General features: G+C 43.1%; 1 protein-coding gene across 4 annotated transcripts in view; it reads right to left on the reverse strand.

Annotated features, from left to right (window-relative positions):
- Positions 1-1471: 1471 nt before the first annotated feature.
- ORC5 (origin recognition complex subunit 5) overlaps positions 1472-15764 on the reverse strand; it is a 41634-nt gene continuing 27341 nt past the window's right edge. For 3 of the 4 annotated variants that reach the window (XM_085890392.1, XM_085890390.1, XM_085890391.1), the window contains exons 11-14: positions 12282-12329; positions 12068-12178; positions 1887-1999; positions 1472-1787 (exon numbers count right to left, since the gene is read on the reverse strand). In XM_085890392.1, the coding sequence (XP_085746518.1) occupies positions 1742-1787; positions 1887-1999; positions 12068-12178; positions 12282-12329 (318 nt within the window). In that variant the 3' untranslated portion in view covers positions 1472-1741. Of the gene's footprint in view, positions 1788-1886; positions 2000-12067; positions 12179-12281; positions 12330-12366; positions 12927-15764 lie in introns of those variants that run through there. The other variant, XM_085890393.1, reaches the window with a different exon arrangement.

Consider the following 15764-nt stretch of genomic DNA (forward strand, 5'->3'; position numbering starts at 1 on the left):
ACGCTCAAACTCGACTATTTTAAATAGACGCTGCCGATGGACAATTGGAATCATAGCCAAGCTAGACATCGAAGTGTGAACATCCTCGTCATGCCGAAGAAAAGTTTGAAGAATGCTGCAAATAAGTGTCCTGGCCGTGGCCATGGACGCTGACGCAAGGACGATCCATTATACCGACGTCTTTCAGCCTATGAGTAACTTAAAAGTAACGTATGTCAATGTGTGGCAACGATCGCGTAACGTGCCAACAACACGTTAATCATAGGTTATAAATAAGTTTCGGGTACGCTAAACATTACCTCGGCGTGTCTCAACTTATGATTAACTTACAAGTAGCATGTGTTGATGTCTGTCAACGATCGCAGACCGTGCATACAACTTGTGGCCAGCGTAGCGGAACGTGTGAGTCATACGCCGGCATACGTCGTGAAATTTCAAGCATGAAAAAATTTGAGGACAACCGAAAAGTACAACGTTTAAAGCCAACGTACAACGACGTATGGCAGTGTTTTTCAGCGTGCTCTCAATGTTATCAAAACTTACCCATAACGTATTCAACGTGTGCCAGTGTTTTAGAAAAAAAATTCAAAAATCGGCATACGTTGGCTAAAACGTCAAGGTGTGACCGGGCCTTAAGTATGATGATATTTGGTCGCAATGCTTTGTTTTTGATGTTCACGCTCAATGGGATAATAAGGTTGTACGTGAGCGGTCGGTCGGTCCTTCCATGTTTTCAGTGATTACTTTTGGTTCATTTTCCCACAAATTTTCTGGAATTGGAATGTCAAAGTTTTTGCAGATGTGCCAGCAGATTACTTTACAAATTCTGTTGTGTCATCGTGTGTACAGCTGTTCTGACACGTTTTTTTCTCGTGTTCAGTCATTAAGCGTCACATATTCTCTTTGCTAACCCCACCCCCACCCGTCTTTTATTTTCCTCTTCTCCCCCACCCTTTTCTCTTACTCTGTCCCCTCCTCGCTACCCCCTCCTCATAAAATGCAGCACTCTCCTCCCATACCTCTCTCTCTCTCTCTCTCTCTCTCTCTCTCTCTCTCTCTCTCTCTCTCTCTCTCTCTCTCTCTCTCTCTCTCTCTCTCTCTCTCTCTCTCTCTCTCTCTCTCTCTCTCTCAGTGAATACCAACATTTGGTGAGGTGTCGCTCTCCCCACCTCCCCCCTCACTCCCCCTTCCCCATCCTCTGACTCCCCTCCCCCATTCTCTCTCTTTCCCTCTCTCTCCCTTTCTCCCCCCTCCCCTACATTGTCACCGTCAGCGAAGCGACAAGTTGTAAATGCTCGTGTGTAAATAAAATATCCAGGCCACCCATTCAGGCAAAATGGACAAGTGTCATGTCTGCCTCTTCATGTTCAACATAAATCATTAGTAATCCAGTTACTACATATCCAAAACAAAGCAAATGCTTCCTTTACATTCGTTGGTGCACTTTTTAAAGTCATAACAGCACAAACGGTTTGTATACGGGAGATTAAGATCTTTTATTCATTATCACTCGAAACAAGTGCCATTTATGTCGTACAATATGTTTAACTTTAAAGTGACTGTTCATTGCTCGTCTCCGGCAACTGCTCGATTCACAATGTGACAATTTTTGGATCAAAACACCAAGCCGGATGGATAGGTCTTACTGCAGCCTGCTGTGACAAACTCTCTCAAAAGGAATGCGTCCAACCGTCGGTCAATCACAAAATGATGGGATCTCCGATAAGCGCAGAAGATTCCATCAAACGAAGTCAAACAAATACTTCACAGTATCAAAGTTCACAGTCCTGTGAAGATAAAAGAAAAAGAAGAAGAAAACCCTTCAGGAAACCAGTAACATCAAAAGAAAATCAAATATTTTGGGACGTAAGGAAAGGAAAACATACCTGGCAATTAAACAGATAGTATCGAATGTAACTGCACATTTGTACTTTGGAGCATCCAGTTGGTCTTCGTGTGTAACGCGTAACAGCAGTCGTAACGTTACCAGCGACGAAATCTGTGAGAAGTAAATGTCAAGTCCTTTCCAAAGTGCGACATCACACAAACACATACTGTTATGGATCTTGATAACATTGAGCAATGAGCTACAAAGTATGGAAACAACAACAACAGTGCCGGGTCCAAAGAAATCCATGTACAGCAAAGGTGCATAGACAAGACAATCGACATATAGGTGGATGACTAAGTTCGGAGAGTGAAACACTTGAAGTTGACCACAGGGAGACCCACTAATAGTCGAGTGTTAGATCCAGGGATTTAAAGTGGAGTCATTATTTTAAAAACTTGATTATGATGAGCGTAGCAAGGCGTTTGCCAAAAGGACGGGGTCCAGGGACCGCCGGAGTTCCTGTAAGCTGTGGGATCCTCGATGATTTCAGAAGCATTCTAGCCCATGTTTGGCTATATAAATGTCTGGTCGGATTACCTTGACGTAATGACCATTTTACTTCTTTTTTTCTTCTTCTTCAAACTTTCACCAAAATCAGTTTGATCTGGCTTGTGATCAAAATCAGAAATCTGAATAGATACTTGTTTTCATGGCTTTCCGTAACATTTTCTTTACACTTGCTCTCACAATAGCTTCCTGTGTACCATACCACGATGTGTGATTAAAACATGCATCACTAGTACGGCACTCAGGAGAGCACATACAGTACCGCGGCCAGGCTGAACAGTGTACATTTTGTATCGCACCAATCGGCTGGATCTGCAGACAAAAATTAACCAAAATCCAATCAGCTTGTTCTTATCATCGACCAAACTCATCCACCAAGTTCCATCCACAACTTTTCAAAATTTCATGCTATACGGTATATCGTTTTTGGCTCCATCTCTCAATGGTGAAGAATTACCTTAAAAGATAAAAAAAATTATTGTATCTAGATCTGAATCTTCACCAAAATGGAATCAATTCGTCCTGATCACACAGACACACCCAACCTGTCCACCAAGTTTCATCCGAATCCGGTCATAACTTTTTGCGATATCCTGCTCACAGACAGAAAGACAGACAGACAGAGATAAACAAACAGACAGGGGTGAAAACATAACCTCTGCCCACCAAATACATTTTGCAACAAACCCCCAGTCAGAAAAATAATGGCCTCGATTTTCTGGGATGTCAAAGAAATCCTGCTGATGACTATATGCATTGAAAAAAACAAACTGTAATCACAGGAATACTTGACGAGCTCCATGCAAATATTTCAGCCTGCCATCAAGGCCAAACGCAGGGCACGTCAACCAAAAAATCTTCCCCTCCTTCATGTAAACACGCTTGGTACACACTGCTTCTTGTGGGGCTTCAAACATCTCGATCACCCTCTGTATGGTAGTTCAGACATGGCCTCCGGTGACTAAATTATCCGGTGCGACATTTGAATTCCCACTCAGCGATGAGGAACTGACTGAAGTAACTGAGATGTGGCCACAGCAACAATCCCAAAACTCATACTTCACTGGCATAGACAGTTTGAAGGATAAATTAAGGAAGTGCATCAAAGACAAGATGCCACATTGAAAAATAAAAAAGTTGCCATGTTTTGGATAATTGTATCTCGGTCCTGTAACGTTTGGAACACTTCTCATAAACAAGACTTTTCAATGAGTCACGTTTTATTCAGAGAAAAATCAACTCCAAGGCCAACTTAAATCTACCAGTTGTGCTTGTGCCCTTGAACAGAAGAACAAACACTATAAAACACTTTGTTTCCATTGCCCTTATAAACGTGTAATAATGACGTCATGGCTTTGTCGATTATGTGCACTCTGGCTGATGTAGTACAACACACAAGGATGATTACTTGACAAGTTTTAAATGTATTATTCATGGGGTTGCAAAAACAATTTCAAATTTGCGTATAAATGTTTTCCATCACCAAATACAAGATAAGCTTCATAATTCCACTTCAGGATGCAACACAAACGAAAATCAATAATCCGTTGGAACTGTCTTTACCCTGTATGCAATATATGTACAAGCTCCTCCACCTTAACAATTGTTAAAATATATGTGTGTATGTGTGCGTGTGTGTATATATATATATATATATATATATATATATATATATATATATATATATATGTATATGTGTGCATATATATATATATATATGTATATGTGTGCATATATATATATATATGTATATATATATATATATATATATATATATATATATATATATATATATATATATATATATATATGTATATGTGTGTGTATATATATATGTATATGTTTGTGTATATATATGTATATGTGTGTGTACCAGGGTTGTGTCAGGAAGGGCATCCGGTGTAAAACATGTGCCAAATCACGATGCGGATCATATGGATGATCCACTGTGGCGACCCCTAACGGGAGCAGCCAAAAGAAGAAGTAGAAGAAGATATATATATATATATATATATATCTATATATATATATATATATATATATACATATACATATATATATATATATATATATATATATATATATATATATATATATATATATATATATACACATATATACACACACATACATATATTGTTGCGAATTCGTGCACGCCGGTGTGCGAACGGCCACGTAACTCGAATCGCGGCACGTCGCCCATCGGACGGACAATTCTGTCGTGACCCTCTCAGACCAACGCCGGGAACTAGTCACGGGTGGGCCTTTCGACCTCACCACAATCGTGCCAATCGGCCACCCGCGTAGGATAGGGTTGTTCGCCAAACTCGACCTACCTAAGTACCCACGTGGATGGTAAACCGGGCGATCGTACCTCGCCGCAGGTCGACTCCGGACACGAGCCGCTTGGGTGGCCCGTTCCGTACTATCGGGATAACCGAGCGGTGTTATCGTCGACCTGGACGGTTCAGATTAATTACCGGGATGTTGCACCCACTACGAACCCTTTACGTGAAGCAGGATGAAAAGTCAATTAAAAGGATGGAGATGAAGCGAAACGGGCACAGTTCAACAAGCAAGCATTTTATTTACACACACACAGACAACCACGTATATACAGCCATACAGAATCAAAATGCACATAAAGCAAATGTAAGAGCTACAACCGACTATACACGTACACACGGCAACACTTTTACAGTTTTACTTTACAGACGGCGCCAACACACATTTACACAAAAGCAAAGGAAAGAAGCCACCCTCACAGACAAGGAGGCAGACAGGCCCGTAGACCAAATGTGCGCGTGACCTGGAGGAGCGGCCAGGTCCGCGAGACCGGGAAGGTCTTACCCGCGTCCTCATGACGCGTTGACGGGCAAGCCGCAAATGTGGCCACGCCGCTGTGCCCCAACTCTGTGCCCCTTGGCGGGTTTCGTTGGCACGACGTTTGGGGTGGGGTGGGAACGGGGCCCCCTTTTGCACTATCTCAGCATGGGGGAAAGGGGGAATTGTTGATGCCCTGTGGGAGGGGAATGGCTGGCTGGCTTGGGTCCCACGATGAGGCGAGCGATCCCCCACACCGCAACCTCGTCGCCGACCGCCGTCCTTCTTGCCTCGGACCCGAGCTCCCTTGCTTGGAGTTCCACCGCGCTCACTCCCTTCAACTCCGCCAACGCAACACTCCTTGTCCCCAAGAGCAACCTCTCGACGACACTCTCCAAGCAACTCCAAAACCCAACTCTCTCAGTTCCAAACTCTCCTCATCTCCAAAAGCAGCAACTCCTAAAACCCAACTCGCTCAGTTCCACACTCTCCTTGTCTCCAAAAGCAGCAATTCCTAAAACCCAACCCGCTCAGTTCCACACTCTCCTCGTCTCCAAAAGTAGCAACTCCTAAAACCCAATTCTCTCGATTCGCCTTGCGCTCGCCTTTTTATAGGTCTACGATGTACATATATTGCATACAGGGTTTTTTATATATACGTCTACGATGCTTCGACGGGCATCACTGGCAACATATGGTAAAAGACAGACAGCATGAATGTATTTTAAACAATATATTATATCATTTTTATCCATTGATTACACTGAACAACAAATTTTTTTTACTGGAGATGTGTAAAGTGATTTAGACTAATTTGGGTACGCTGATTTCAAAAATCATAACCGTTTTGCTGTATCACGTCAGGATTTTCAGTAACAGAAATATTCCCATTGCCTAGAAGTCAGGATTTCAATGAAATTTACAAAAATTCATTTATTCATTTATTTCATCATGAATGCTTCAAAATTATAGAAATTACAGAAAAACTCCACTAGAATGTAATTAAAAATGCTTTAGGCATTTGGCTTTGCGTTTGTGCTGCTCTGTGTCAGTTTCACGATGCAGGAACCAGCAGAAATCGCCCATCATGTTCGGGTTGTGCCGCCCTTGGTAACACGTCTCCATGAGTGAAATCTCTTGGTGGAATCGCTCGCCGTGCTCGTCCGAGACTGCTCCCAAGTGGTCAGGGAAGAAGTTCAGGTGCTGGTGTAGGAAATGGATTTTCAGGGACATCCTGGAGCCAAGTTTCCTGAAGGACTCCAGCAGCTGCTGCACTATTTCTTCATAGTTGTCCGCGCGCTCGTTCCCCAAGAAGTTGTCCGTCACAGCTTTGAAGCTCCTCCACGCTGCCAGCTCTTTGGGGTTTAGAGTTGTCGGAAAAGTTTCGTCCTTCATAATCTGTCGGATTTGCGGTCCAACAAAGACACCAGCCTTGATCTTGGCCTCCGACAAGGTGTTGCCAAACTTTTCCTTGAGGTATAAAAACCCACGCCCATTCAGATCCATTGCCCGTACAAAACTTTTCATCAAGCCGAGCTTTATGTGGAGTGGTGGAAGGAAAACCTTGGCTGGGTCGACAAGGGCGACATGCTTCATGTTGTGTCGACCAAGTACATGCTCTTTTCGCTCTTCCCAATCTTTCTTCGTCCAGTGATTCTTGTCGTCTCTGCTATCCCAGAGACAAAGGAAGCACATGTATTTCGTGTAGCCTGACTGCAGCCCTAACAACAGCGCCACCACTTTCAAGTCTCCGCAGATGTGCCAGTTGAAGTCATTGTACTTGATGGAATCAAGCAGCTGCCGCATAGTCTCATAGGTCTCTGTCATGCCGAACGCGTGAGCCAGTGGGACTGATGGTTTCTCGTTGCCATTGTGGAGCAAAACAGCCGTCAAGCTGTTCTTCCCCGAGTCGATGAAGAGGCGCCAGTCTGCAGGATCGTGATCACACCCAAGTTCTTTCAACAGACCGTTGATGTCACTGCAGAATGTCATCGTGTCTTCCATCTCAAAGAACTCAGCCATGTCTCTGTGACGTGCTCTGAACAAGGATATCTTGGTGTTAGGTTCAAGTAGATTCCACTGCTGCAGCCTTGATCCAAGCAGCTCTGCCTTCGCCTTTGACAGCGAGAGATCTCTTACAAGATCATTTAAGTCTCCCTGGTTCAGAAGGTGTGATTCTTGAGTGTCGGGTTCAAAAGGTTCATCATCACCATCCTCTTCACCACTGCTTACAGCTATGTTCTGATCAGCTGGAGGTGTTGGAACGGGGTTCTCGTCATCATGAGGCACAATTTTACGAGCAGAGACGCAGTCAGCGTACTTGATGTGACCTTTATTCTTCTTGTTGAAGCCGGCGATGCTTGTGCAGCAGAAATAACAATCATCATGATGATTCTGCGGCTCACGCCATATCATGGGCACCGCAAATGGCATGCTCGCGCGCTTGCCCACCAACCACTGAGTCAAGGTTGTGTGACAGCTTGTGCAGCAGATGTGTGGTGCCCAGCTCTGTTCTTGGTCCCCCACCTTACACCCGAAGTAGTGAAAGTAGGCGGCCTTCATTTTCACTGCTGTAGATATACTTCGCTGTTGATCTTTTTTGGTATACCGACCACAGACATAACAGAAGTTGTCAGGATGATTGGTACAGGAACGCCTACTCATCTTTATCTGAAAGAAAGAAATATAACACAAGTTAACAACAATTGTACGAAATCGACATGTTAAAGACATATGTAAATTTCATTGAAATCCTGACTTCTAGGCAATGGGAATATTTCTGTTCCTGAAAATCCTGACGTGATACAGCAAAACGGTTATGATTTTTGAAATCAGCGTACCCAAATTAGTCTTAATCACTTTACACATCTCCAGTAAAAAATTTTTTTTGAAATATGTTGTTCAGTGTTATCATTCAGGTTTTCCACTTCGATGACATTACCATGTAGTTTAGTGACTACACAACGTGTACCATTCGTGAGTTCCGGAGGATCCATAGAGCGCATTAAAATTACAGGGCACCCTACTTTAAAGTGATCCAAAAGGCCGGATCAGTTTCGTCTACATATTCATATCTTGTAGATTTTAGCTGGTCAGAAAGTCATGGTTTTGTGAAGAAACTACGGCACATGGAAAGTGCAAATTAGTCAGGTTTGAACTCAACTGTTTTCTCCCCAAATGGAGCGTGATTCTATGAGCCGAACTCATCTTTGTGGTCCTCTAAAAAAATGGGAAACATTTTTATTTCTTTTTTGTGCAATAATTCCTCCCATTTTGCAAATGGAGAACATGAACTGTTTAACTACCATAATCATCAAAACGAATTTTGAGGGGCCTCTTAAGGAAGACAATAATAGTGTTACGTTTGAGGGGGGTATGCATTCAAAGGGTAATTAGGATGTTTAATTAGGTATGCCATGCTGTTCGAGTTTACCAGGATCTCGATGTAATAAGTAGCAATTCAGTGGTGATAAGTTGTCTAGTAAATGTCCATTTCTTCAAGGGGGAAATGATAATTGTCACGTAATTAGATAGGGATACGGGATAGGGTAAGTGTGTCTGCGTAAACCCCTTTTAGTATTTTCTGGAGGCTTGCCGTGACGTCACAGGACAGTGCTGCGGATGGCTCCGCCCCGTGATCACGATTGGCGAAAGGCGACGGCAGTGGGCCAATAAAACGGCTCGATTGGAAGTGACGAGGACGGGAGGATAAAAAGGTTCTGTTCGGGGTCGAAAAGGAAGAGGAAGAAGATCGGGACAAAAAGACCGTTTTTTTTGGGGTGGAGGTTGTTGTGCTGGGAGCGTGCTTGTTGTTGCGCTGATTCGGCCCTGGTTTCATCGTGTCTTGTAGCCTTGCTGAGCCTCGTGCCTCACCTCACCTCACCTCACCTCTGGGGTTCTGCTGGCTCGGAGTACGGGGTCGAACGGCGGGCGGACCTGCCTCCCTCTCCTGCTCGCAATTTGGCGCCAGAACTGGTTACCTGGCGGCTGTGAGCGGACTTGGGCCAACACCAGGATGTCGACAGCACCACGGTTTCTCTTGCCCCCCTGACGAGAGCAAGGCCAGCTCGTCCGACGCCAATCCAGGGACAGTTGCGTCCACACCACGGTCCAGCCTGACCACTAGGAATAGCTACGTTTGTGTGTGTGTGTGTGTGTGTGTGTGTGTGTGTGTGTGTGTGTGTGTGTGTGTGTGTGTGTGTGTGTGTGTGTGTGTGTGTGTGTGTGTGTGTGTACCTGGCACCTTAGAGGGTTTGAGATTTGTATATTCATTGGAATTGTCTGTGTTTTCCCCACGCCCGATCCCACACCATCCCGTCGAATCGCCCCGGATCCCTCTTCTTGCCGAGTCTTGTTATTTCTGGTTAGAGGAATAAACGTTATCAACTCAGTGAAAAGCGACTCGTGCCACCTTCCTCGTCCCGTTTGCGGTGGAGCGATTAGAACCGCCACCTTTGGGTTAAAAATAAATAAACCGCCTCCATCGTTTCGGCTCATTCTACGTTGGCGGGACTGTTCAAGTCCCGTGGATGTCACAATATCATTACTATATATGTCAAAACTTGTTTCATTTCATGCAGTAACAAAAAAAGGGTGTGCCGAAATATTATATATAATATATATACATATATATATATATATATATATACATATATATATATATATATATATATATATAAATATATATATATATATACATATATATATATATATATACATATATATATATATATATATATATATATATATATATTGTTACGGTTCTCGGAACCATATGCATACAACAGATAGTTGTCCTGAGTCAGTTATTCCATTAATATACGTGAAGTTGGATCCCTTCCTTGTGTTTAGTGGGAAGACAAGGGAGTGCGTTGCGATGGGCTATAGTTAGGATTAAGAAATCATTTTTCCCCTTTTATTTTATTCCCTCCTTTTTCTGAGGTAAATTTATCTCGCTTGCTACCCTCGTTTTGCTGGCCACAATGTACCACCGTCTACCCGCTGTATCCGGAGTCTCGTTTTCTGAGGCAAAATCCTGACGTTCACTATGGAAGCCGCATCGGCATCCACCTTCCCAAACCCAGACACGCGCGGCATGGGCAGGCCAAACTAGCGTCTGGCCGAAACCCCGCCCAGAAAGGCAGACCACATGATGGCCCGGTCCAATCGGGATGCTCGGATTGGACAATGACGTCGGTTTCGCCATGGCTCCTCCCCGAGCTCCGAAATCTATAAAGTACGGAGCAATCCTCAAAGGAAGGGGTTGTTGTCGATCGAAAGGAAGAAGTCGGGCGAAGTTGGGGTGGATGGAAAGTAAGAAGTCGGTCAGAGTTGTTGGATGCAAAGGTATTGAGATGAATGGGAAGGTTGCCGTTGGATGGGAAGGTTGTTGTTGTTGTGGGAAGCCGTTGGATGGACAAGAGCGAAATCGAATTGAAGGAGTTGTTGCGAAGGTGTCCCGGCTGCTTGGCTCTACTTACGTCTCACCTCGACAGCCAGCCTACTGGTCCCCACCGACACGACCTCGACCAAACCTCTTGTCTGGTCCTGCTACTGCTCAACTCTCGCCATTTTGGACTCCGCTCTCCTCCACTCAAGCTCCTGCTACAGACATGATTACCACTCGTGCGGCTGTGGACCGAACTACACAAATTTTGTCGGGTGCCGCACCACGGAGCATCCCTCCCCGAAACGCTCACGTACCGAGAAACTGTAACCTCAACGTCCTCCCCTCCCTGGCTGCAAAAGTCCCTTTCACAATTGGGTTTACTTTCTCGGAGTGTGTGTGTCTGCGAGTGTTGTCGCCTGTCTGTTAAGTAAGCCTGTACAAGATCTTTTATTGTTGTGATTGTTGCTTTATTAATCTCACGTCAAGTCTGCACTGTGTCTGCTTTGTAAGTTGCTTGTAAAATTGCCGCACCACACCTCTCTCATCTTTCCCTGCATTACACCCCCAATAAACCTTTGTTGTGCCACATGCTTTTCCTCGCTTATTGTAAATAAATAATTGTTAAATATAAAATATTTGTAACCTCAATATAAATATTTATTATATAAATGTATTTATTTTTATATTATATAAATATATATTTTATATATTTATTATATAAATAATATAAAATAAATTTATTATATAAATTTATTTATTATTTATTTATTATATAAATAATATAAAATAAATAAATAGAAATGTTCCCAGCTCGCCTTTGTCTTTTCCTCCATTGGTCCAGCATGGTTTGAATCCAGGTTTAGCCGGGTCTTAATTCCCAACAATCCGTTCTCTTTAGCCGGTACGTCCTTGGTTGTGCCGCTCGACTGCATCCAATCCGGAAAGGTAATATCGGTAGTTGGTAGAGTGATCCGGTTCTGACAAGGAGTACCAAGGGCGTGGTTCCCCGGTGGTTAATTAGGTAACCTGATTCTAGACAGGAGGACCCTAGGTCACGCGGTTGAGTTATTGGCGTCCACATTCGGTTAAGTGACCCACCGCGTCACGGAATTATCCGTGAGCGACGGCCTACAATTCCGGGGAGTCTGGTGGGAATCGACGTAGTTTTCCCCAACTCGTGGTCGTCTCACCCGACCCCGCAACAATATATATATATATATATATATATATATATATATATATATATATATATATATATATATATATATATATATATATATATATATATATATATATATATATATATATATATATATATATATATATATCGATGCATAATCAAAATTCATCTTATCAAGTATTATTGTTCACGAGGGTTTTCTGATATACTTCACCCCTAAACAGTCTTAGCAATAGGTATAAACACGTGTACGGTGCAACCCAAGATAAACAGGTACCTGGGACGATATATGTGCCGAAGAGATGACATGACCGTCTACGATGCTGTGGAAAATGGCCATCATTCGATCAAGAGGGAATTGCTTCGGCCCGAACAGGTGGTTATTCATCTGGGAATTACACAGCACCAGTAGTTACATATATTTTTGCAGGTAGTATGATCAAATAAGTATCAGAATGCAGGAAACAAAAAAAAAAAAACCACAAGGTTACCTTTTCCTTTTTACTCTTCATCTTTGTTTTCCTGGCTTTGCCATGATTCTGAAAAAGAAAAACAAAGAAGAGCAGAGTGAACATCCTTAACAAGTACTGCACCAGATGTCAGCACCCAGTCAATATAGTCCAATCTATGACATAAAAAAAGGGTAACCTGAAATAAAATACAAAACAAGTAGAGGTACAAAGTACACCATCCTCATTCCAAATAAATAAATAAATCCTCCAGCATGTGGCATTGCCACCTTACAGCACATGGAGATGGAATTGGGAGGGAGTGGTGTGCAATAATTAACTGATTAATTGCACAATTAAAATTATGAAAAAATAAATCGTAAAATTTTTTAATCAATTTGCGAATTGTATAACAAAACCAGCACAGTTTCAGCTGAATCTGTAACCTTTTGAAAATTAAGCAATTAATCGAAAAATGAATAATTAATCGATTAATCAATAAATCAAAAATACCCTTGATAGCCAAATAACTTGTTCACTATCGTCTCCAAATATCAGCTTCCTAGCTCAGAGGATGGCCGAGAGATATCACCCGGACAAACAAGAAAACAAACAAACAAACAAACAAACGGAGTAAAAACCGAGTACTCCCTTCCTTCAGTGCAGGGCGATGATGTCATGCATCACCTAGAAATGAAATTGGGAAGGAGCGGTGCACAAAGAATGATTTGACTGGTTTTATAATCACAAATGAATGGTGCATAAAATATCAAAAGTCTAAAAACATCCAGCTGGTGGAACATTGTTAAAATTTGGTGTCTCCAGAATCGACCTGTCTGTTGTTGGCTTAATGGTAAGGGTGGTGGACTTGGGATCACATGATCCTGAGTTCAAATTCCGCTCCACTGTTGAATTAATACCAGGTGGGGTTGACTCTGCCTGTCATCCTTCTGAGGTCGGCAAAATGAGTGCCAGCTTGCTGATATCGTGTGTCGGAGTGGCGACCCGTCCAGGATTGTGCCCAATAGCCAAGGAGACTGCTTCGGCAGCACCAACGCTCTGAACAGAGTATGGTTCCAATGAATGGATATCTGCCTTTTCTTCTTTATATTTCGGCCACACCCACTTTTACATGGGGTCACCGCAATGCTATACAGCACCTACCATGAGTGATTGTCTCTCTATAACCCACCGTGTGGGCAATTTTTACCATGAGAGACTTGATGCAGACACGTTTCTAGAAGAAGTCATTCATTCATTTAATATGTAATCTGTGGTTGCATCATTCCTGGGAGCGAGGCTGTGCCACTGATGCAGTGCCCCCTGTAAGTTAGGACAGGAATTCGTAATTTGTTCAGGGTGGCAGCGATAGCTCGCCTACTCTTCATGAAGAACACCGTGAATTTTTACCGTCCACAAAGAAAATGCCAGCAGACGGAACAAACGGTTAACGTCCATCTGAGCGACATCACACGTTGATGAATCACCCTGCCTGCAAGACACCAGAAAGACAGTTTGCAGTTGGACCGAGATTCAAATCCAGGCTACATGGTACAGAGGTAAGTGTGTGCACGTCTCGGCCATCCTCCTTGCCGTCTAGAATCAGTAATTACACTCACAAGTGTTACTACAGCATTAAATCTTCTCAAAATCCTGAAATAAGGTATACATGATGTCCTCTTGTCACTGTCTTATAATCTCAAATCATCTAATTTGGGAATAATTATGTCCCCTCATGAAGGTCACCTTCAACCACAGATGATGCATTGGAATAGAAGACACCACGACAGTCTCCACATCCAACTCAACACTGCAAACCATGTTTCTTTCAATTGCAATGTTTGGTGTCATAATCTGTTTTACAGTTACACCTGATACCCTTGAGCAAGTTCTTGGGAACTGGAGATAAGTGGGTAAGGATAGGATGAAGTTTGTCCTTGGCAGTGACTCAACCATATTGCTGTGGGATCAAATTCTCACCCTGAGCAATCCCCTGCTGGATTTGCAGATATGTATGCTGACTGTAGTAGCATACTGCTGCAGGGGTTGGAGGAAAGACATGAACCTGCACAAAAGCAGTGTTCGTCAGGACTTTGCTACAAAATGTTCTGCACCTCAAAAGATCCAAACCTTCACCGGAAGTGTCACTGTACAGATAAACAAGTGTATATTGGAATGTGGGGGTCAGGCAGTGCTGCCGTTGGCCCACAGGCAAAAGGTAACCACCATGAGGCCAATAACTCCATAGCTTTTCAATGTCCAACACGTCACCGGTTTGGCGTGGGGTATTCCTGTGGTCCAAGAGTTCTGGAGTCATGTAAAGCAACTGGAGTCGCTTCAACAATATCCTTATGCAGATAAAGCTCTCGGTCACACAACTTTCATCGCCAGATTGGTTCAGTGAAATCACAGCAGGAACTTCATGGCAGCAGATAGGCTCCACATTACGACACATCGCCCGCATGTACACCAGTCGGCGTTTTCAGTTCTCACACTTGCCTCCACGCTTTCATTACTTGATTGAGGTGTCATCACTAAACTCATAAACAACTTTCCTCTTGGGTTTAAATGAATGAGGTTGTACCCCACTCATCGCAAGGTTGGTCTCCAAAAAAGAAAAATAACAGGACAAACCGAGCTCGATAACTCTGCCTTTAGTCGGGTCAATTTATGACAAACAACCACCAAACCCACAACAAATTGCAACAAAAGGTTTTTCAGTGGTTTTCATTCCTACTGGATATACTGATCAACAGAAAAAAAAGTCTACCAAAATCTGACATCCGGAAATGGGTTAAAACAATCATTTTCAAGATGGCCGCCACCGGGCTTTGAAATAACTAAAACAGCTATAACTTCTTCAATAATTGTGATAAAAACATAATTGTTGGTTCTGGCCCATGGTTTTAATGGATCAGCAATCCACTGGTGTCAATAAAATTTAGATCCGATCAGTATTTAACCTGAAATCCAAGATGGCAGCAAAAAAATGAAAAACAAGTCATCTTATGACAAGGCAGAAGATTTCAGAATTGAACATTGTACAGATGTCAAAAATTGATATCAAAGAATATGGCTTTGCAACCAATGTTCTTCGCAACATCAAGTTCCGAGACCTCCCAGATCTCCGAGCCTGTGACATGAGAGTTGAGATCTTCTGGGAGCTATCCTTCCATTTCAAGCAGACTGTACCAGGCTGGCAGGGGATGATGCACATCCTTCACCGAGGACAGACACATCCTGGCACATCCTCCATTCTGTATTTGCCAATGATTGATATGTATCCAGGTGACAAGGCTTGCATTCTGTCCACTTTGAACTTCCTGTCCAACATGGCCATCAGACACCATGTCCCTCCTGTGATCACGTTTGATGAACCGCTGTACTGGAAAGCTGCCGAGATAATCAGTGCTGCACCAGAGAATAGCCATTTGAAGGGGATCGTGCTTAGGCTGGGTACATTTCACACGTTCATGAATCTGCTTGGAGCAATAGGCATGTTGATGGCGGGAACAGGACTCAAAA

This window comes from Eptatretus burgeri, chromosome 7 (genome assembly GCF_056783735.1).
Source record: "Eptatretus burgeri isolate ZD-2024b chromosome 7, Ebu_testis_v1, whole genome shotgun sequence".
In the NCBI taxonomy this organism is placed as follows: Eukaryota; Metazoa; Chordata; class Myxini; order Myxiniformes; family Myxinidae; genus Eptatretus; species Eptatretus burgeri.